The 23440-nt window shown below is 41.2% G+C and overlaps 1 protein-coding gene across 2 annotated transcripts in view; it reads right to left on the bottom strand.

Moving 5' to 3' along the window:
* Positions 1-5579: 5579 nt before the first annotated feature.
* The window catches only part of NFATC1 (nuclear factor of activated T cells 1), a 108658-nt gene continuing 90797 nt past the window's right edge, over positions 5580-23440 (bottom strand). For both annotated transcript variants that reach the window (XM_077785510.2, XM_021553413.4), the window contains exon 10: positions 5580-7015. In XM_077785510.2, coding sequence (XP_077641636.2) covers positions 6966-7015 — 50 coding nt within the window. In that variant the 3' untranslated portion in view covers positions 5580-6965. The remainder of the gene's footprint in view (positions 7016-23440) is intronic.

Raw genomic sequence — 23440 nt, 5'->3', positions numbered from 1 at the left:
AAGCTGGGATCACTGCTAGACATGTCCTGGCACCCTGTGCCTATGAATGTTGCCAAAGGTCTCTGGTGCCTGCCAACTTACATTGAAGCAAGAAGAGTGCTGCTATTGAATCATAGAATCATAGAATTATTTGGCTTGGAAGGGACCTTAAAGCTCATCTAGTCACAATCTCCCTGCCATGGGCAGGGACAACTTCCACTAGACCAGGTTGCTCAGAGCCCCATCCAACCTGGCCTTGAACACTTCCATGGATGTGTTCATGGATGTGCTCATGGATGGGGCATCGACAAATTCTCCGGGCAACCTGTGCCAGTGCCTTACCATTCTCACAGCAAAGAATTTTCTCCTAATAACAGGGAGGTTCAAGCAATCACCTGCCTTGAGAGTGGCCCTGGGATGAGCCAGGTGTTTTGCTGCTGTACTTCAGAGGGCATGTAGTGCTCGAGGGGAGCAGCCCCCAAAGTGTTGTCTCACCCCTCTGCCACACCCCCTCACATTATATGGATTAAACTCTGAAGTTACTGACTTTCTAATTTGTGAGTGAGAGTTTTCTCATCTCACTTGCCTCTGTTAAAACTGGCTTTCTAAAGTGTCAGTGGCAAGTGCACTACAGGGAAAACTGAACCAGAAATTCCTACATGGGTGTCTGAGTGTTTGTGTAGATGCTTAATTGTCATTTGCATGGCAGGGGTCACCAGTCATGGGAGGGGTTGCACCAGAGCACACCTGAAAAAACCCAGTGCCTCATTCTCTGAGGGGCACTTCCTGATGAAAGAACTTTGCTCTTGAAGACAAGGAGGGATAGGGAAAGAGTGCTGGGGTTCCCCCCTCCACACCTCCTCTGCCCAAACCACACTGCTCAATTGGAAAGTTAAAGAAAATAGATGAGTTTCATACACCCACCTCTGCAGACTCATCCTGCAAGTCAGGCAGAGTTTGTTCTCCCTCCTTCCCACGCATCGCCTCTGCTACTCAGCCTTGGCCCTGGAGCCCCTTCTCCCATCTCCCCCAGCTGCTACTGGGTGGAGAACTCACCATAAACGCACTTTAATTGCTCTGACCAGCATGGTCTCCCTGGGGCACGTCCCAGGGGCACACTGGCACCGGGTTTGTTTCTACAGGTGGGCTGAATTGTGGCTGTTCTCAGCCCACACTGAGCCCTGGTGGGGCAGTGCAGCCTGGGCCCCATGGGCTGTGCTGTGGTGGGTCTCCCCTCCCTGCCTGGCTGACGGTGCTGGGTGGGAAAGGCTGTGGCTGCTGCTGCCTTCTCAAGAAGCTTGCTGCTGGAGCCATCACGATGTGCTGGCAGGGCACGTCGGGTTCAGCACCAGAGGAGTGGCTCTCAGTGTGTGGGGTGGGGGAAAAGCACAAGAGTAACTCATTATATACACCAAAAGGTGTGGACTTAATTTAGAGTTGTCATCTGACTAGGGCTGATTTGTTTTGTAAAATAAAATGTACAAGAAACCTGTGGTAAAAAAAAAAAAAAAAGAAAAAAAAAAAATAAAGAAGAGACTGCTATAAGTATGAGAGCTGGATCAGCTTGGCCCAGGGAGGAGGCCTGGAAAGGGTCCAGGGAGGGCAGAAAGATCCACGAGGAGTTTCCTGCAAAGAAACTGTTCGAGAAATTGGTCAGAGGCAGCGTACATGTGACGCCTGTGCAGCTCTGCTTGGGTGGAGGGGGAGCCATTGTCAGGGAAAGCAGCCCATCCTTGAGATTTGGAGGGGAGAGAGTGGGAAAGAAGGTGCAGTCTGGATCAACCTGATCCAAAATAATATGTGGTTTGTATTTTCTAAGTAGAAAATTAAATAAAAAAAAAGAACCCAAAAAAAGTAAGTAGAGCAAATGATTTCATGTTGGAGGAAATATAATTTTTCCTATTAAAAACCAAAACAAACCAGACCAGAAAACTCCCAGATTTTACAGTTAAAAGATTCGTGACATGCACTGAAATATTTTCTGGCAAAGCTTAGAGGTCTCTCCTCCCCCCAGTACCATGAAGCTGGTGTTACTGGAATGTCGTCTGCCTGGATGGGAACACCATCACACTGAGTTTTTGGGACCCCACACCATGTGTGTTCTTGGAGGTTTTGCAGCTTTGACACCAGTACCCACTGCCAGTGTTTCCTTTCTTACTCTGGACCCAAAAGCTCTCCACCAGCAGCACTGGAAACAGGATGGGTACAGGAGCTGAGTGTGAAACTAATTTCGAAGAGGTGCTGGAAACTGATGCTGACGGGATCTTTGGAAACTCTTTCACCAAGCTGAAAAAAAAGGATTTCCTAAAATGACTGAAAATGAATTTGCCACATCTGCAAAGAGTGGATTGTGGGTTATCTGTCCCTGAAAATAGCTAAGGAAGCACTACAGTCAGAAACTTTTCAGTTTAAATGACAGCTGCTAATGTGCCCATGGGTGATGGCAAGTTCCAGGTACGCTACCAGTCATCTTAAATCCTGAAAACATAACTGTTTGAATTGTTAAGGCTCTACTACTTTGCACAAAAAGATGGTCTCTTTGGCCAAAAAAAAGCTAGTTTTGGATTTAAGGACAACCTGAAATTAAAGCCAACAGTTTGAGAATCTGTAATTGATCTGCTCAGAACAAATTATTTGGCTACCTGAAGAGAATTAAAATATTTTAATTTTTTTGAAAGAATAGCAAAGAAGAAAAATATTAACCTGTTGAGAAAGAGGAAATTGTATGGGCAAACTAAAACAAGCAAGAATTTGACCTCCATATTGGGCAATTGTGTGCAAAGATGGAGAATAGAGGACTCAGTTTAGTTTGATGAACAATCCAATTACTGTTTATGACATAAAATTAGACTCTGTATTTGAAAAAGAGCTACAGAAATGAAAATGATTTTATGTCATTGACCTTAACACACCTTTGTAACGTACTTGATGAGGGGGATTTTGTTTTATTTTTACGGAGACAAATTCAATAGATTTACAGTGACGAATGCAATAAAATTATACACATGATGAAGGCAGCAGAACTCTGTCCAAGAAACTTACCTCCTAGAAATTTGCCATTTTCAGCTGGAAAGTCTCAAAGGCATGACTCCAGCAAGGCTATTTAGTCAAACAGTACCAGATGGATTTGTGGGATTCATCTTCTGATTTGGTTATGAATGAAAGTAGTCAGTTAGGAGTTTGCTGAAGGCTATTTTTGCCTGGAGAAGTTTGGTCAAGATAAGGTTAATGCAGTTGTGCTTGGGTGTGCTGTGCTTTGAGTGAAGGATGTGTGGAAATGGGAGGGAAAGGAAGCTCGCAGGAAGCCAGGTAACACAATGACTGAAGTATGTTGCTTGAGTGAATTCAGTTTGTGACATTTTGCTGGGATACAAAATGTCACGGTCTCCAGGAGAATTTGTGACTGAATTTTCAGTATTTTCCTTTTTCCAGGAACCTCACCAACAATACAGCTCATGTTGTCCATGAGGCATAAATATCACTATTTCCACCCTTCAGACTGGGAAGCAGAGAAGGAGTTCTTTGACTAATCTCTGAAGAGCTGGATTCTATCTGGGTTTTGATGGGCTTGGAGCATCTGCGTCTCTTTAAATGGCCAGAGGTTGGGCACGAGCCCCTAGGAAGACAGGTATGATGGACTAGCAGGGAGTGACACTTCATACTTACAGGAAGTAAGTAAGAAACCCTATGCAGAGAAAGGTCTTTCAACCAAGGGCTTCAAAGTATATTTGTGTCTCTTTCTCCTGGAAAAAATTTTAAATGGTTTTTAAGTGCTTATGTAAACTCAGACTACTGTGGTAGGCATTCTTGTATAATTTCCAACGTGCCTTTGGTCCTGAAAAATTGAAGCAGCTCAGGTTTTCTCAGCATTTCATGGTCCATGAGGTGTCAGATGTTGGTACATACAGAGGCACCACCTGATGAGCTGACAGAAGCCCAGAGCTGTGTTCAGCCCAGCTTTGACTAAGCTGACACCCTCCTGTTTCCCCTTTATCACTGGGGGAGAGCAATGAGGAGATTCAGGGAGTAGGACACATCATACAGAGCAGATCCATTGATCACGTGTCCAGAGATCCTTCCTGCCAGCCCATGGCCAGCCCTTCTCTCTCAGGGCTACCAAAGTCCTCAGCCTAACAAAAATGTCTCTTCTATCTACTGTACTGAAGACCACAGATCCCAAGCCTACCCTTAGCAAACCACGTGTTTCAGTAATAGTTCAAGGGAGGGTAAAAGAAACAGTTGTCAAGAAATAAACACAGATGCCAAGTACTTTGTTGTGTGATCAATAAGGTAGCTTGTTTCACCACTTAAAATTCATCCAAAGGGCTCTTTTATATAGTCAGAAGCATCTGTGGCAAAGGTATTTTTGAACATACCTACGCTCCAAGTTCAGAGTGTTGTGGCTTTTTGGTTTTGCTTTGTTTTCAAAAAGGTTGATGAAAATCATTTTCCTAAACTGACATCAACAACTGTAACACATGTACAGAAACAAGATAGCAGTCTCATACAGGAAATATTTCTGCTTTCGTTTTTATTTTATGAATACATATACAACAGATGCATAATCTTCCATTATCCAGGCTTCAAAGTAACAGGTTGGGGTCTTTTTTCCCCCAAAATAGCTTAAAGAAGAAAATAAAAATCAGAATGAAGGAGCTGTGACATAGCCAAACCATACATTTGAAACCTTTGCTAAAATTACTGCTGAAATGTGCTTCTGTGTGTATGTGTGCATTGTCCTGCACAGTTAAAGCCTTACCCAAGATATTTAGTAAATGAATAAAAAAATGCTTTGGCATAATCAGAGATTCCTCCATGCACAGTTTATTGACATTTCTGAAATAATAAGAAAACAAAATTGGAGGACTATATCATATATAATTTCCTCTTCTTGGGAGAAATGCCTTTAAATGCAATGGGGAAATGAAGAGGAGTCTGTTGACTTTGCTTCCTTACTAAGATGGTTATATTAGCAGGATGCAAGCAGCTTCATATAGTAGAGATGGAGAGATATATGTATATAATGTAAAAATGCTATTTTATATGAGAAAAGAAAGTTTTTCAAGATAACATAAAATGAACCACTCTAAGACTAGCTTCCAGCAAAACACTTTGCTTTATTAGTTCTATTGTCTAGCTACAAGTCAAGCTGACATTTGTCAAGCTTTTTAACTTTTCATATGTCAGTCTATAAGGAACGTTTCATGCAACGTCTACAACACTAAATACAGGGTAAATAATTGGGATTAAACATGTGAGGAATAACAGATTATTATAAGGACCAGTAACAGCATATTATGTACATAGAGCCATATTATATTCTCATGTCTTCACAGTAATGTGCAAATGTGACAAATATGGCTTTCATTTTTTTTCTAAAGAAAGTAAGACATAATTATACAGAAGAATGTTTTAAAACACTTAGTTGGATTTCACCATTTTGTGAAACCTGTTCAGTCTTCATTGCATCGGGGTTAAGGAGCCACCCCAGTTCGGGGGTGTAGTTTGGAGGTGTTTCCAGGAGGGGGCACAGATTCCTAAGGCACAATATTAATGTTAAACATTTTTAATTTAGTCATGCTATTTTATTTTAGTTTAGCTTTTATTTTTTTTTTTTGTTATATGAAGTAATAGGTCGTTTCTAGTTATATAATAAGCAGTTGATCGTAAAAAATACAATGTTGAAGGCTACACTACATGCCTACCTGTAGCTCCAGGAACATTAGGTAATCTGAAAACACATTATACAGCGCCACATGTGAAACCAAGGTGGATTTTTGGTAACATCCTTTTCCATACATGTAGCAGAGAGTTATAAGGCTTCTGCGGAATAATAATATTATAACTGAACAAATATTTTACACTCTTCCATAATAGTATTTACAGTCACTATAACTCATATTCTGACATTTGGTAAATAACATGTATCTTGTATGCATCCTTCTTGCCTATCTAAAGTGCTTGCTTAACTGCGTGAGGAAAGAAAATGCATACCTGCTTTAGGTGCAACAAACCCTAAGAAGAAGTAGCTGAAATATTTGCTGTGGATTTGAAATGCATTCTCAGAAATTGAAATTATTGCTAAATTCAGTGCCCTTACTAGGCAATCATCTATATTATTTGTCATATATAAATATATGCATATATACTAGTATGTATGTACATGCATATACATTCATCTATCATGTAAAAGATAGATTTCAATTTTTTGTCCATCAACCTTTTTATTTTGTGCTATTCAGTTCACTTGTGCTATGACAGAATCTGGATCAAAATCAGAATCTTACTATGCTACTACTACCAACCCTATGATTCATTAGCACGTAATAAAGGCAATATGCAAAAAGAAAGCTGAGATGATGATGAATCAGGAGACTTTTGAAATGCACTGAGAATAAGGCAATAGGCTGTACATTACAACAGAGGAAAAGCTGAGGAAAATTCTGGAATTCATAAATGTGTCTTACTTGAGTTAGGATTGCTCTCCTTACTCTGCTGCAAGGTCCTATGCTTTTTTCCAGTATCATTCTCCAGAATTCAAGCTCTAGAGTTTCTGCATCTACCAATACTTTTAATGGTAGCAAATTCAAAGCTTATTAAAAATGCCCTGATGCCACAACCTGGTAAAATAAGGCACTTCCAGGGCTGTATTCCAGCGGTGCCATGCCAAAAAGATCAGCAATGGGAAGAAGCGCTCAGATTTTGCAGAGTTTCCTAGTTTTGTCCCACGAAATGCGCCATCTTGGAGCATACTCCTTCTTCTCTCTTTTGAGATGATTTTATTTTAAAAAAGTTGTTTCATCAGTTGAAGTTGAGGAGCTACTTCTTTGTAAGCAAGAGGTAAATCTTCAGTTCCTGACATTCATTAAGGTGGAAGATCAGAGTGGTACCAGGCAATGTCTTCAGTTCATTCAGTATGGCCCGACTCGAGGTGATATGCCAGCCAAGTCAAAAGTGTGTATTTCATACCAGACCCACACTGAAAGCTATGAGTGGACATTGGTACTGGAAAGGTCATTCCTTATAATTTCATTTACTGCAAAGAAAGAAGACAAGAAAAGGAATAGATTAGCATCCTGCTGCTGCAGGCAGTTGTCCTCAGTCCACAACCCCCCTGAACTTGCACTCATTCCTTTACAGTTTCAGTACAACTCTGAACAGTGAGTGTGACATCACCAGGTAGCTTGTACAGGCTGATCACAGTGCAAACCCAGCAGGATTAACCAAGGTTATTAACATGCCAAATACCATGTAAAACCAGGCATCATAAAGCCAGCAGCATCCTGGATCCTTGATTGCATCCAACATATTTAACATTTCAAATTGGTTACAGATAAAACATTTCATTTGCTCTAGAACTGCCTCTGAAATGCAAAGCCAGGAGGACTACAAGAGATCTTAGAATAATCTACTCCTTCCACAAAAAGAGCTGCTTGGAAAGTATGTTAGCCATGGTAGGTACTGGTGGCAGAAAGCTGCCAGTCACTGAATCTGGGTATGTCCAGATGCAATGCCTAGATAGAATACAACTTCACATGATGATTTTTTCCACTGTGGGTTGATATTAGGGAAAAAAAAAAAAAAAAAGAGAGAGAGAGGAAACTGCTGTATGCTTGCCCATTCCTGGAGCTGGTAACATGTTTAAATATATACCCCCCATCGTGGTGACCAGTGCATATGGACATGCACTCTTTACTTCTATCTACACAAACAAATGAGAGGGACAAACAAGTTAAAAAAACTCTCCTGGAAGAGTTAGAGGAGACAATAAACAATGTTTGCTCTCTCAGCAACATCCAGCCAGACTGTATCTCCACTGATAAAGAGTTGTTTTCTTTATTCATGAATCTTCTTTCTTTCTTTCCCCCTCCCCTGAAGATCATCAAGCAATACAGTTTCCCACACTCCAATTATGTCCATGTGATTTTTGGCAGATGGGCAGGAAATGACTGAACCTGGCAAAGGTCATCAACACAACATCCCTTTTATTTCCACTCCGCCTCCCTACAGCAACTGGCACCACCTGATTTACACGGAGATAGACAAAATGCCATCAACAGGACTATCACTGCTTCTGAATTTCTCTAACATTGCCAGGACTGGGAAACACGTGCCCACGTCATGGAAGCACCAGGAAAAAGCCTGCATTTTCCTTTCCTTGTAGGCTGCTCTTCACAGTAATCCAGATAACTTCATGTGTTTACTGGAAAAGACCAAGCCTGTGCAAAACCAGCTTCCTGAAGCAATTAGTTGGGTACGTTTGGTGTTGGTTTTTATGGCTTTTTTTTTTTTTTTTTTTTTTTTTCCTGCAGACCTATTGCCCACTTAATAATTACAGCACATGAATCACTCAGGATTTGTGTCACAGGTCCTGGCCACCAAAGCCAATTCTACCAATAGATGCACACACCATACTTCAGAGTGGAAATATCAGTTGCATTTGTGACTATCTACTTACAGCAGCAAACTAAGAAGTATGGAAATGAGCTGTGAAAAGACAAAGCAGTTCTTCCCCTTGAGAGTGCTGTGGAGTTCATCTTTAATATTATGAAAGAGCAAAAACAAATTCAAGTGGCAAGCCCTGCACTGAGGCAAAGACTGCTCTGCATGCATCCAAACCCAGCCAGAAGTGCCATCCTGTTCATATGTGGCCAGACTCCAGAGAGCTTTAGGCACTGAGTCTCTGCCTTGAATGCAAACAGCATTCAACTTCTGTGGAATTCTGCCATGATGCTTTTGTAAAGATCACTTCTGTGATAAACTTCTAAAGGCACTCTCAGGTCTGCAGCAAAATCACACAGTGATACCTTTGTGTTTTATGTGACAATGAAAACAAATCCTCCTACCAGCCAGGCAGCATCATAGTTTTGCTAACTTTCCCTCAAAGCTTCTGTTAAATCAAATAAAGTTAAGACACTAATCAGAGCTAGTGTCACTTGTTGTACAGTTACTTAGTGCTTAGAAACATTAAAGAATGAATCTTCACAGTGCTTCTGTAAAATGTGAACATAAAAACATCACTGGTATTTCATGGGCATAGGGAGGTGGAAATGCGAAGGCCCTCCCCATCTCAGTCAGGATTAGCACCAAGGCATCTCAAATCTCTGAGTAATGCTGTACCACTTGCTGAGTTACTCCTGCTTGATTCTTTCAGTGAAACTTTCAAAAGCAACAGCCTCAGCCTGCCAGCTCATGCTTTCCCCTATTAAAGCATGTAGCAAAGGTATTTTGGAAGCAACTTGATGACAGGAGCCAAAGATCCAACTCCAAAACCAGCTTAGACAGTCAAGGGACTGCATCTTCCAGTCACTCCAGGTACCTTCAGCTGATCATCTGTCACTTAAGTGCTGTAGGACACGTCTTACTCCAGATATGACACAACTTTTCCTTTCAGCTGGGAGCCCACCTACCTTGGCTCAGGCCATGAGACCACGGTGCTCCTTGAATCACACTCTCTCCATCTCTCAGCAGCCAAATCAATTTGTCCCCAGCTGAAATCACTCATATTTTGTTACTGACTCACAGCAGTTTCTTGCTTGTTTTTATTTTATATTACTTTCATAAGAGAGGTGGACTTCTACCTTGATGAGTAACTCTGGCATCCTCATGCAACAACATCTGGCAGCTGTTCAACAACAGTCACTAGACAATGTCACCACGTTCTTGGGAGACAGCTGAACCTCAGCCCAAGTGCATCCATTGCCACCAGACATCGCTATCAAACAGGCCCAAAACCACCAAAAGGACACTCTCCTCCGCAATGTTCTGTGGACAGTGTGGCTCAGATACAGCTCTCTTTATTTCACTGTTTCACTTGCTGTTTGTAAAAACCCACTACAGTGTCAAAAATGCAAAATATTCCCAACAATGCAGTGGAAAATAACCTGCAGAGAAGGACAAGGGTGCATGCAAAAGGCCCAGGTGGGGGAATACATGGCAGCACAGCTGACCTTGCCGCAGCAGACAGCTAGCAGAGATGAAAGAGGAAGTGTGATTCGAGGGGGCTTTCCCTCACTGCCCACCCAGACACCTGAGGCTGCAAGGAAAACCCTCTGGTGGGTGGAAATGGGGGAAAACCAGGAGGCAAGCCCATATGAAGTGTGATGGGTGATGCTTGCTGGGTTTGCTAGAAGGATGCTCCCCACTACCTACCCCCAACTGCATGGTCCAGCACTTCCATGAGGACTCTCCACATTTTTTGTTTCTGATTTCTGGAAAATTTATTTCCTTTTAATACTCCAAAACATGTTGACATTTCTGTTGCATGCTAAGAAATATTTTATTTTGCATCAAATGGAATGTCTTGGAATGTTTTTTTGACCCCAAACAGATTTTTCTTTCATTTGGCAAGAAAACATCAATATTCTTGTTATAGGCTGACCCAAGACTGTCTTTCTCAAGAGCAAATCACACCTCTTCTACTGAAGTTCTGCTGAAGCATTTTATGTGGCCATCTACACCAGTGTAACAACTACCACTGCTGTCAGTTCTTTGGGAAAGAACATAAGAACCAGCACACCTCTAGTGGTGCTGTCTCTAGTTTACCTTTGCTCTGCTGGACGACTTTGTGAGCCAGAGGTCTGCAATCGCGCTTCTAATAGACTTTGGTGAAGTTTTTTCCATTAAATTTTCTACTAACCTTCTGAACCTGTTCTGGCCTTCACAGTTTCCTATAGCAATGGTTCTGCAGTGTGGAAAAAGGTTTTTTTTTTCTGATTTAAATTTATTTCTTGTAAATGAGTTGACTGTTCCCTGTTCATTGTCTTCTCTGCCATCTATCCCTTTGGTATCCTCAGAGCTCCACTTGGTCCTGTAAGACCACTGCAGAACTTCCCAGAGAGGCAAGATCTGATCATGCAGATAAAGTAATTGACATTTTTCTCTCGGCTCTCACATTTGTAACAATATTATATAGTTCAGGAGAATTAGCTGTTTGCAGTCTTGAATGCTTAAGTTTTGACTTATAAACCTGCTACTATTATAAGAGGATTGTGCATGCTCCACAGAACAGCAATATTCAGTGTAAGCAGTATTTTGGCCCAGGTTTTGAGTTTCATTCCTAAAGCAAATGCTGGTCTTTGATTCTCTGGCTGCTTGGATACACATCCTTTCATGTCTGCAGTACCATTCCAGGAGTAGCTGGGTTTTGAATAAGCACAATATTCTTCAAAGAAAGGTTGCAATGGCTTTACACTAATTTTTAAAACAACATAACCTGAGTACTAAAAAAGACCTGTTTTATAACTAGGAGAGAGGAGATCCAAATGATTACCCAGCTTGTTGCAGGCTCTACATACAGCATAGCAGCAGATCTGGGATAGCATGCAAGATGTTTAATCTTCAATGCCTAGAGTAGCACAACACTTCCCTTAAAGCACCAGGTTGATCTCTATCAGATCAAAGACCTGAGTACTATGATTTACTGTGCCTTTGTCATCAGATTTTTTTTCACTGTTTTTCTGCTGGCTTTGGCAGGGAGGCCACTGTCGCTTTCATAGCTAACACCTACAGTTCCCCACAATGCCTTCTCTCAACTGATATTTTCCATTGTCATGTTCAGCTTTTCCACTGACAGAAAAGTCAAAAAATAATAACACTGAGAAATGCAGGTAACACATGACCTCTCTACCTGTCAAGGCTTCTGAAAGAGGAACCTTTCCTTTGCTAAACAGCAGATGCCACAGTAGCAGGATGTGGTGAGCTGTTACACCACATTTTAGTCTAATAGGAGATTTTTTTTCCCTCTTATATTTAATTTTGCCTTGAAATGTCCTTGAAATGGAAATTTCTGCTTTACTAATTAGCAAAATCAGTATCTTACACCATGCACCAGTTTGGGCTCCTGCATGGAACATGACAACCAGATATATCTGTACAAATGTGGGTTCCATATATAGATGTGAACTTCATAGGAAATGTATTATTTTTAACACTTGGTAGTTGTACATGGATTCCATCAACTGGCAAGACTGTAAATTTCTGCAGATTTCTGCCTTCCTTGCATCTGACTACTATTGTGGATAACAATGTGGCTTTCTGTTTTAATAAAATGCCTGTTCTGAGACAAAGTTATGCTTTCCAGCTCAAAAGTTCCACTGATCCTGCTCAAAGCAAAGAAGTTGCAAGGTCAGTGGTGCAGGGACTTGAGAGAGGGTACATGCACAGGGTTTCCTCAACTAGGGAGCTTTTTGGGGATAGAAATAAGAGAGTTTGGAAGACTTCATACTCCTAAAGGTGAATGTCTCCCAAGAGTCTGAAAAAAATCGGAAGTGAGCTGAGAGCCATGGTCAAACTCACAAAGAGTCTACAGTTTTGTGGATGAATGATAACAGTTTGAAAACATCCCATTCCTTTTTATATTGCAAGCAGTAACATTAAATCTCCGGTTTCTGGCTAGGTGAAGTTGCTGTCTTGTCACACATGTGGAATTCAGAGACCAATGTTCCCATGACTTTAATCTATGTCAGCAGGAGCCCAGAAAGGCTTGCACAAGGAGATTGAGTAATGGAACTCTAGGATGCATTTACTGTTGTGCCTCTTTATGATGCACTCTTCCACAAGGAAGCTTTGTGGCTCTTCATTCTTTTTTAATAAACAGAGAGGTGAGATAAGAGTTTAGGCAAAAGGACACTCAGAGGTTTTGCACTGAGCTGACACCTTGTGATTCACACTCCCCTGATGCCCTCTAAATAGCAAAGGCATCAACTCAGCTCCTTCAGGATGGTTTTTGGTTTCCTTATCAATAAAATTGCCATATGGCATGTCCCAGGACATCCAGGCATACAGGGTGACATGAAGTTTCTATCCACAGTTGACTAGCCCAACTTTGCTTGTTACTTCATGTCCACCTGGGGACCACTACCTCCAAAATGGAGCAGAAGTGAAGACAAGAGGCAGAGATTTCATAAATATTCACTTGATGAAAATGAACAAACACAGCCTGCTCTGACTGCTTCACATGGCATGGAAAATGCAAGTAATACCAGCTGCACCTTTCAAGCTATGTGTGTGGAAAACCTGTGGTAAATCACACTCCAATTCTGCTGTTTCTGGACAATAACGCTTCATCTTTCAGATGGGTGTAGTGCACAAACAGTATGATGCCATGACTGGAGACCTTATTTGGATGGTGTGTGACACTGGTCAGACTGCACAACTTCTTTGTCACAGCCTCCAGAAGGTCTGTGGAAGGTCTGAGCAACCTCCAGAAACAAGTAGCAGTCCTGGAAGAAAAACTGCCTTCATTTGGCTCTTTGTTTTGCCTCCTGGCAGAACTCATTAGTTCAGGTCAAGCCTTACATAGGTACAATTACAGCAACACCCAGGTCAGGGATCTCTCCACACAGCTCATGACACAGTGTGGATGCACCCACAAGTGCTCTGAATTTCTGCTGTCACTATTCAGCACACAAAGAGAGCTGGGGACACATAGCTCTGGAGTGACTGTGAGTTTGACGCTGACACCACGCTACCTGCAATAATGCTTTGTAGTATGACATTCACTTTGCTGTCTATAATTATTGCCCTCAGATTTTTTCCACCAGCAGTGATGCCACATCTTCCTCCATCAGGCTTCTGTGCTCTTATATATGCCCTTCTTTTAGATGAAATGCCATATATTAGAATCACTGAAGGGCAATTCAAAGTTCCAAATGAATGCAGAGGAAGCCGAAATACAGGAGGAAAGTTTTTTTCTTATCTCCATGTAGAGATTTTATTTTAAGAGAAAAATGGCTAAATATAGATGCATATATAGTGACTAAAAAAATTAAACTCCTAGTATAAACCATCCCATGACTAAAATTCTACAGTTTTATCAAGGTACTCACTATTCCTCATTATTAATAAGCATCACTACTTTTTGACATATGAAAGCTGCAAACAAGCAACATAGAATTGTTACTCAAATCCCAGAAAAAATTGGTTTTTCTTACAGAAAGTAATTTTTCAAAGCTAGTAATCATTGTCCTGTGAGTGAGGCAAAACATCAGCAAACAGTGATATAAATTCCTGAGGTGCTAGACTGTAATGCAAAACTATAGATCAGATGAAAACTTACTGAATTAAAAACCAAACAAAACAAGTCTTGTGAAGCAGTGGAAAAAATAACTTCACACGTTCCACAAAGAAGTTAGATCTTGTATTACCTCAGATGTCCTGGATGTGTTTAAACCTTAAATTTATTTTTATCTGTTTAATCATAATAAGCCACTACCACAGGGCATGCTATTTTTGGAGACAGAGAATAGGACAGTGGAGCAAGTGAGTGACAACAAGTAGCAGGTTTGAATAAAACATGATCCTCCCATAAGAACGTCAGCTTGGCACGATGGAAGGCATTGTTGTGCATGACAGCCATTACCACAGAGCCATTTTCCTACCTGCTCTACCCTCTGCCTTATTTATTTAACCAACTCCGAGTCTTACAGGGAGGCTGCACTGCGGAGGGCTAATGGGAAAGGTTCCTTGTAGTGTGATGACAGCACTGTGCGGCTGCAATTTAACTGGGGCTCTTGAATAGGTGCCCAGACTAAATTAGTCCCATCCTATTGCACCAAAATTTCTGGGTTTCAACTTTTTCATCCCTCCCATATGCAGCCCTGGAAATGCCCTGCATCTCTTGCTCTGCAAACGCTTAGGGATGAATTCCCCAGCTGCTGGAAATTAGCATAAGGATCAGCAGAGCTGCAGTGATTTCCAACACACTGGAGTCTAAACTTCAGATTATTTTTACTCTTAGTCTGAGGATGGCTGCATTCAATCTGATCTGCCCTTTTACCAAAGAATCAGAGACTCAAGAGGAATTTCAGGTAGCCCTTACTAAGGCCAATCTTGCCTGGAAAGATGGGGATTTGGGTTGTGCAGAGGCTGCAAGGTCTGCCCCAGTATGATGCAATCCTCATCTAAAACACACATATGCACATAAGTGAGGGTAAGGCTGGCAATGAACAAATAAACCACATTTTAACCAAAATGATGTGTTTATGTTCCTAAGAGCATCTGTAAGGGAAACAAAACAGACATATTTTACATTTTACACAAAATTTCCACATGACAGATAAACTACACAAATGTTACCTAAGGCAGCCAAAACCTGAGTTCAGTGCTGCTGGAAGCTTTGCGGGTACCACTCCGGAAGGAGTAAGGAAGACCACGTACCCCTTTGCCATAGACAATAAGAATTTGCCCCTGTCACGAGCAATATAGTAATGCAACTTGATCTTGGTGAAGAGTTCTCCTTTTCAACCTGGTGCCCAACACTGAAACAGTACTGTCAGATCCCGGCATTCAGAACTCATGATTTGTGCCCTGAAGCATGACAAGACTAGATTCAAAATGAAAACAAATTTTAAGCAATTCTGCATTTACCTATTTTTCTAGCCTCCAGATATCTATGGAATTGTTAAATCCTGAATGTCACTGAAATGAAACTTCCTTTTTTTGTCTTTTTACTCTCATTTTCTTGGTCCCATCTCACAAGGTTTGCCATATCTCACAACTAGCTCTCAACTAAAGCATAGATAACACCTGCAACATGAGGCTCTCAAAGTATCCTGTGGTTAGAAAAGCAAGGTTAAAGCCCACCTGATGGCCCCAAGGGCTGGCAGGTTCCAAGGTTCACCATCTGTGAATGGGAGAGGGGGAGTGGGACTGGACCGTGTCACAAAGCTCTGGGCCCAGTGCTGAAGGCTGAGACTTGGAGACTTCATGCTCTGCCAAAGTAGCATCCCATATGCAGGCATCCAGCTTTTCTGTGGGCAGCTGACACCAACCCTTCAGACCTCACATGGCCATCAGGCCAGACCTTTCTACATAACACAAGAAAGGGCTTTTCTCAGCATGCTGGGAAAGTGATAGATTAGCTTTAGAAAAAAAAAAATTCTGGGGATACAGACAGGAAAATAGGGAGCAAGAAAAGGTCCATAATCTCTATGGCTTACTGATTTCAGTTTAAAAAAAGCCTAATAAAACTGAATTTCTCTATTGATTATACAATTATTAATCTTTTTAGAAACTTTTCCAACATTGCACATAATGAGCAATTCATCAAAGCATATTAGGTGCCACAAAAGTTGCATTCAATATAAAGGGGTCATTAAGTTTCTTGTAATTGAACATTACTGAAGCTTTCATTAGTTCTAAATCAAATCAATGGGATGTGCATGTATGCTCTTTATGTAGTAATAGTATGGCCCAAAGTGATCCTCAGAAATCCTCCGAAATGAGCCACCTTGCACTGCTGTCCATAAAAAAACAGCTTGTGTGCAGCTGGGCATATCACGTAAAGCAAAGAAACAATAAATGTGACCTTAGGTCACACAGCAGTATTTGCTGAGTGCCCTTTTCTTTCCATGGGTAGAGAACAGCCAAGAGACTTCATTCTTCTTCCACTCAACCAGCCTTAAAATCTGATGGACTTGAGCAGGAGTAACATGGTTTCAAGAATGGAAGCTTCCTGGAGATAGGTTAAAACAGGGTTTATATGATTTTTTTTCTGAGCAAGAAGTTTGGTTGTATTTTTTTTATTATTTTTTTTAATGGACCCAGATCTCCCTATTATCATCACCATCATCACCACCTTGTTCCTTTATAGCTGTTTTCATCAGTGAAGTGCATGCCAAACAGAAAAGATCAGTGCAATTATTCATATCACCCAGCAAAGCAGGCACATGGGCAGGGACAACAGGATTGTGTGTGGCCACTGTGTAGACACACAATGTGCCTTTGGCACAGCGGGTGGCCACTGCTGGAACACATCTGTGCCTTGCCCATGTGAAGGCTGAGCCTTGTTTGATAACCCCCGATCCACAGGGGTTTTGCTCAGTCAGATAAAATGTGAAGTGACATAAGTGACTCAGTGAGTTGTCACATGCTGCTGAATGGAAGAGAAAGGCTGGGTGGGGCTAATACAATTTTTATGTGTTTGATAAGGGAAAATAAATCCACCTATGAGCCTGCTGGGGACTAGACTGGGAAAGGTCACACTAGCTGGGGGAAATCCTTAGGTGGTGGAACACAGTTGCTAATCTTCAGCAGTGGGCAAAGAACCTGGGCTGGCTTTGGGAATCTGAACTGGTGCCTGCAAAGAGATGGCAAAAAAATGGATGCAATAAAAAGTTGTCATACAATAAATTTGCTTTTGGCATGACCTGGTCACCATCATAATGTGAGCTGTAAGTAATGCCACAGGATTTAATTTCAACCACAGCAGCATCTGTTGCTGGAGAACACTGCAGTTCAAAGAGAAGTGCATGTCCTCTTCCTCATGGCTTCTTGGACAAGAGCACTGGCAGCACTTAATGACACTCATGCATTGGCTTTGTACCACCTTAACTAGGGACAGACCTTTTCATAACAAAACCTCCAACCAGTTTGACTGGGAAGCTTTGATCCAAAGGCTGATTTCAAGTGGATTCATACTGGAGACATACCAGTGCAGCTTCCATGATGTGGAAACTCCTAGGGTGCTGGTGGATGCTCTCTCCAATGTGGAGATGTGGCTGTGAAAACTGCACCCAGACTGTTGCTGGATTCCAGTACTCCTTGGATGCTAAAACCACTTACAGCAAGCATCTCAGATTATAGCAGCTGGAAGAATACTCTTATTTGTACATGGTCCCAGTGTGACAGAGCTGCAAACATGACAAAATGTCTTTTCCTCTTTTCTCCTCTCCCACATGCTGTGCCTAGCTGCAGGATGGCTCAAGCTCTGGCTGGACTGACAGAGTAATGTCAACAGTAAAATCACCACATGCAGTTGCAAGAATTCAGTAAGAATCACAGCCGGTCTTCCAGGGAAGACAAAACCTTCCTTCTTGCAGATCAGTGCTTGACACAAGAACCCTGCTGATGCTCAGTGCTCCCCGCTAGAGAGGAAATATATTCTGCCCCAAGAATGAAGCACTGTAAATCTGCAGCCACCACTAGAGAACTAGGGAAAAGGCACTTGAGAGCAGGTGTACAACACTCAGCTCTCAAACCCACTTAAGGACCTGAAATTTTATTCAAAATGGTTACATTACACTTGTCAAACAACCACTTGCAATGTACAACCAGCTTATTTTCTGCCTCTTTTTGAGCACTTGGACTTCAAAACCCTTGCTTCTCAATAGCTGAGCAATGACAGGGCGCTTCCATGTCCCAGGCTGCAATCTCACAGCACATTCAAACTCCAGCAGGAGTTGGCCTGCACCTTTGAGAAGTGCTCCAGGCAACAAAATGAGTGGAAGAACTTTAACGGTAATTCAAGAGGAGCTTTAAAAAATTTAATAATGCTTCAATGAAGAAACTGGCTGCCTTCATGAGATTCAGCAGGTCAAATCAGCTAATTCAGAGCAGGAGGTAAACACATGGATAACACAGCAGTTTGGGAAAATCCACACAACTACACATTGCTTGAAGGGGCGGGCAGGTCCCCGTTCCCTGGGGAGCTCAGCTGGGACATGCAGACTACAGGACTTAGTTGTGGGCATACAGACGTGCAACATCTGGCTCTTTCTTCAGAAGCATCCTTGCAACAAGAGCAACCCAGCAAGGGTCAGCTCTTGCTGAAGACCCTGTGAACCAAACACTTTTTAGTCTGGAGATTTGGGGACATCAAGGACATTCCACTGATGAGATGAAAGAAAAAAGTACAACAAAGGTTTTGGTGAAAGGCTGCACAAATTGATTGCTGTTTGCTCCACACAACAGCCCTTCTGGTGCACCAACATTTTGTAAAATATAGTTCCATGAAACAAATTATTATCTCCAGTAACTTCCGTCTACACACATTTCTGAAATACTTTCATTCCAAATTGTTTTGAGAGGAAACATTAAAAAGAATGGAAACCTGGCAATTAATCAGATGGAAACCTTTGTTTCCATTTTACAGAATAGGAAAAAAAGAAGAGAGAATTATAAAAAGAATACCCAATACTAACTGCTAAGTAGGAAAATAAAAGATAAGCAGAGGCCAGGGACTTGGACCACTGGTGTGCTGCATGCATTTACCTGTGCTCCGATGTGGTTCTAAAGGGTGGGTCAGATCTGTGTTTGCTGTTCGTGTTCAAACCCACATAAATACCTAGTTTGAAACTGGGTTTTGTCAGATGAAAATTCTATTTCCTTAAAAACTCACAAAATAAAAACCTTGAAATTTTTTTTTTTTCAAAGCATGGACGAAAGTCTCTCCTGGTCAAGACACACAGCAAATATTTACAGGTGCTGGGGAGACACCATTTCCTCCCTTTAGGCTTCAACCTGGTGTCTGCCACATGATTTTATCCATTCAATGAGTTTTTTTTTTCCAGACATCTGCCAAGAGGAAATAACTTCGCTGTATTGGGAGTCTGGGAATCCTAGAAAACAATCTTAAATCCATAAAATAATTGAAGTGCAGTTTTACTGAGCTGTTCAGTTCGATTCTGATTTTTACTACAATGTCAACAAGAGTTTAATTTGTTTTAAAGTTTAGGTTCTTAAATCTGAGTGATATACGGTAGTTTACAGCTTGCTGGCAACAGCTACTGTGGAAAAAAAAATGGAAAGTGCATATAAAGGCGGTTCTAACTTTGACATTGTGAAAGAAGGGAGCAGTGCCAAGAGCAGCAAACAGCATGGCTTTCCCAATCCTGGCTGGCTTTAGGGACTGCTTGCTATTGACATCAGTCGCTATGGGATACATTTCCCTGCTCTAACAAATTTCATCTGGAGCCTGTAATTAAAAAAGAAATGTCTCAAAGTGTAATTTCTTTTCCTAAAACATTCACAGATGTTAACTAGATTGCTAATAGTGTGAGATGTCTGTGGGTGGACATCTTCTTCCTTATCTGCTGTGTCAAAGGGGACAATTTATTTATTAAAACCAGTCCTAAAGGTAGTAATTTTTCTGCATGCATCTTTGTGTATGGGGGTGGTGGTGTTTTCTTCCCTAAACTCCTTGCCAAATGAACAATTTGGAGGTGCTTTTCTTTAGTTTTTTTTTCTTTTCTTTCCTCATAGAAGTCATCTTCACCGTCAGCCTAATTTAAAAGGTACTTAGAGTGACTAAAAATGTCTTTGTGGAGCAGATTGAGAAGTATCCTGTCTGAGCTGTAAAATTGTAATAAAAATAAAAGTGGTTGTAATAATAATGATAATAACAATAATAATAATAGTAGTGATGTAAGTTTCCTGCTCCAATGACTTTCCACCAGTGTCTTTGGCTGGCGCCCCTTAGTAACTTCTGCTAAAAGCATTTCCAGGAGCCGCCGGAGGGCCAGGGAAGCTGATCTGCTTCAGGCACACACCAGACATGCAAGGGGATGAACATGAAAAAGGGATGAGAAACACGTGTCCCTGGGGAAGCAAGAAGGGGTTTTCTTGGCTCTTGGAGAGCGTGGCAGCCCCAGCTCTGCCATGGAATGCTGCTCCTAGCCAAGCACTCCCCACCCCACATGGCCTTGTAGAGCATCCCCCCAGTACCCCGCAGGAGATGATGGCTGAAACTCTCCTTCCTAACACACGCAGCCCAGACGCAGTTGTCTGCTTCTGCCTTTCTCTCTGCCAACTTCCCCCCCTCTCGCTTTTAATTTTCTTTTTTCAACCAGCTTTGATTGGAGACAGAGCTTGGGGTAAATCAGAGGAATTTCTAGATTTTTCTGAGTGCTGTGAACTCTTGCTGTTTTCTGATACCTACTTCCTGCCATATCTAAAATAACAGCAGCTGCAGGGGCCTGATAGAGAAGAGCTCCAGGGGAGAAATTCTCACAAAAGGGGTGGGAACGAAAAAAAAAAAAAAAAAGAAGGAAAAAAAGGACTTATTAGGGAGACGATAACACAGAGAGCCAACATCAGATTAATTGTTGGAGTTGATAGCACCATAGGCTGTGGATGTTGTCAGAAGCAAACAAATCCTGTAAAATGGCCATGGGAATGATAAGTCTCCATGTTTGCTGGGATAACAGAGGTAGCTTTACAGCACTTGTCCTATTGTATGGAGTATCATGCCTCTATTAGCTAATGTCTCTTAGGGTCAGATAAGTGAGGATGAATGTCCTGCCTTAGAAGATTTCATGCTTTCTCTTTGGTGTGGCTATCTATGGAGAGCTGCAACAAATCTTTGTACACATACAGAAGGCCCCCTCTTTAGACAAAAACATCAGAGAAAATGGAAAATTGTTGAAATTACATTGTTTTCCATGGAGAACACATAGTGCAGTGTTGTCATTGTCTCATTACACACCACATGAATGAGTACAGCCACCCAAGAGACTTCCAAAAAGGGACCTTATATATTTGTATGGAAACTACTCAAGGAGAAGAATGTCTCTGTCCTACTGGCATAAAGGGTGACACAAACAGACATGGCGCACTCATACAAAATATACTTATGAACTATTCATTGTGCAAGAACACACTGAGATCTCCTTGAGATCCCTTGCAACTAACACAAACATTGCTTTAAATATCAGCACATCCAAAGAACCAAAGTGAGTGTGCTTGAAGCACTGCCAGTCAGTGAAATACAGGCAGCATTTAGGTTATTGTATGTGCCATTAAACGTAACATATTAATGTAATTCTCCAGTTACTCTGGGAACTATAAATTGTGTCTTTATCAAGTTTTGGGTCCTGAAATTTTCACCCAATATTAGAGATTTTCATGCATTATTTATTTTCAACACAGGAGTTTTTAAAAGAGTATTAAGTGAAGGTTATAATGATTGTGAATTGGAGCTTGAGCCAAAGAGTGCAGGAGACAACTGCAGAATTCCTACTCACTTCAATGAGCTTTGCATCAAGTTCTTATTAAACAGACAGACATCTGCAAAGGTAGTCTACAAATTCTGGTCTGATGGCTTGGCAAGAAAAAAATACCAGTCACTGTATTGTAAACACTCTGGTTTGTTCCTTAGTCCCAAAAGATCATTTGAAGTGTTTTAATGTTTATATACAAAAGAGGCAGGTAGATGTGGTCTCTTATTTTGCCTGAATTTTGAACCATGCAAGACTTCCCTGAGGTCAGCAGACTTCTGATTTCCACCACTCAAACAGAACAAGCACATTTCTGTTTACTTCAGTGTGTTGTTTTAGAGCATATGCATGTGGGTGCAGTGTGATCCTAGAGACCTACTCACTTTCTAGGGAATAGTGGAAAACCATGCACAGCGTTTTAGCAGCAGCATGTAGTTTTTATTTTCTAGATTTTAAGCAATTTCTGTAGAACTAAAAATCTTTGCTTCACTTGAGTACACAGCACAGCTGCCAATTTTCTGTTGTTAAAATAAGATCATGTTAAGGTACTTGGTTCTTCCCATCCTCAAAAGAAGCTTCTTAAGATATGAACCATATTTGGTTCATAATCAGATAATTAAGCAAACTGGCCAAGTTTAGACAGACTAGACAATATTCGGGCAAAAAATCATGAAACCGAAACTAGTTAAGCCATTTTTTTTAGTTGCTCTTGACAATACAAAGAGAGTGAATTTGTATTTCTGTAGAAGTAGAAGTAGTTAGAAAATATGAGGCATTGCATAATCCAGTTTTAAGCACTGTTATGGCTGTGCTGCATTACGTATGCTTACAGAGCAGTTCATTTACAGTAAACTGGGTAAGGAATTTGAGAGTGGGATTAACAAGCTTTCCTTTCACACTAGACTAGATCAGATCACAGCAGGAGATCAATCTGCAAAAATTCCCAAATTTTGTTCAAAAAAAGTGAGCATAGTGAAGGTCAGAGACAGTCTAAAGAGCAGCATGGCAATTATTTACTGACATGAGACTGGAAAGAACATCACATGGAGCACATCTTGGACTTTAGACACGTAGGAAAGAATGGTTCATTTTATGCCACTAATCATAGCCAAGGATTAAGATATTTTGGAAAGGCCCTATTATTTCTCATTCTGCAAACCTGGATTTCATTACTGGTAAATCATGAAGTTTATGAAGTCCATTCATACAAATTAATTTCCTTTCCTGATTTCCATTGGCATGTGAGACACAGATACATAACAGAAATAAAAGTTTGCAAAGGAAAAGAGAAAGATACACAGAAAATTCTGTTAGTAATTAAAAGCAAGGTAAGGATGTAACTGGAAGAATCATCCCTGCAGCTAGTACATTCATTCTTAAATAAATGGTTTTGGGCCTGAACAGGTAGAAATCAGTGCAGCTGCACTATAATTAGATGGATCTATGCTGAGTTACTCCAGTTGCCTCTATCAAAAATACTCAATGGTAAGTTCTCCCATTCATAAGATTTTAATTTTGCAGCAATGTAAAATCTAGATGCCTTTTCCATATTATGAGAAAGACTTCCACCTACACATCTCAGAGAAGAATTCTTACAATCATTTTAATGTCACAAGATGTGGGGTTTTCCCCTTTCAGTGGTGCTTCCCCCCAAATGAAAGTTTTTAATATGAAATGTAAATCTGTCTTCAGACAACTTTCTGAACACAGATATTTTTCCAAAAATAGGCACAGGGAGGTGGTGG

This window comes from Lonchura striata, chromosome 2 (assembly GCF_050655825.1).
Source record: "Lonchura striata isolate lonStrDom1 chromosome 2, ASM5065582v1, whole genome shotgun sequence".
Classification (NCBI taxonomy): Eukaryota; Metazoa; Chordata; class Aves; order Passeriformes; family Estrildidae; genus Lonchura; species Lonchura striata.
The sequence above is the reverse complement of the archived record's forward strand: the minus strand, read 5'-3'. Positions and strand labels throughout refer to the sequence as shown.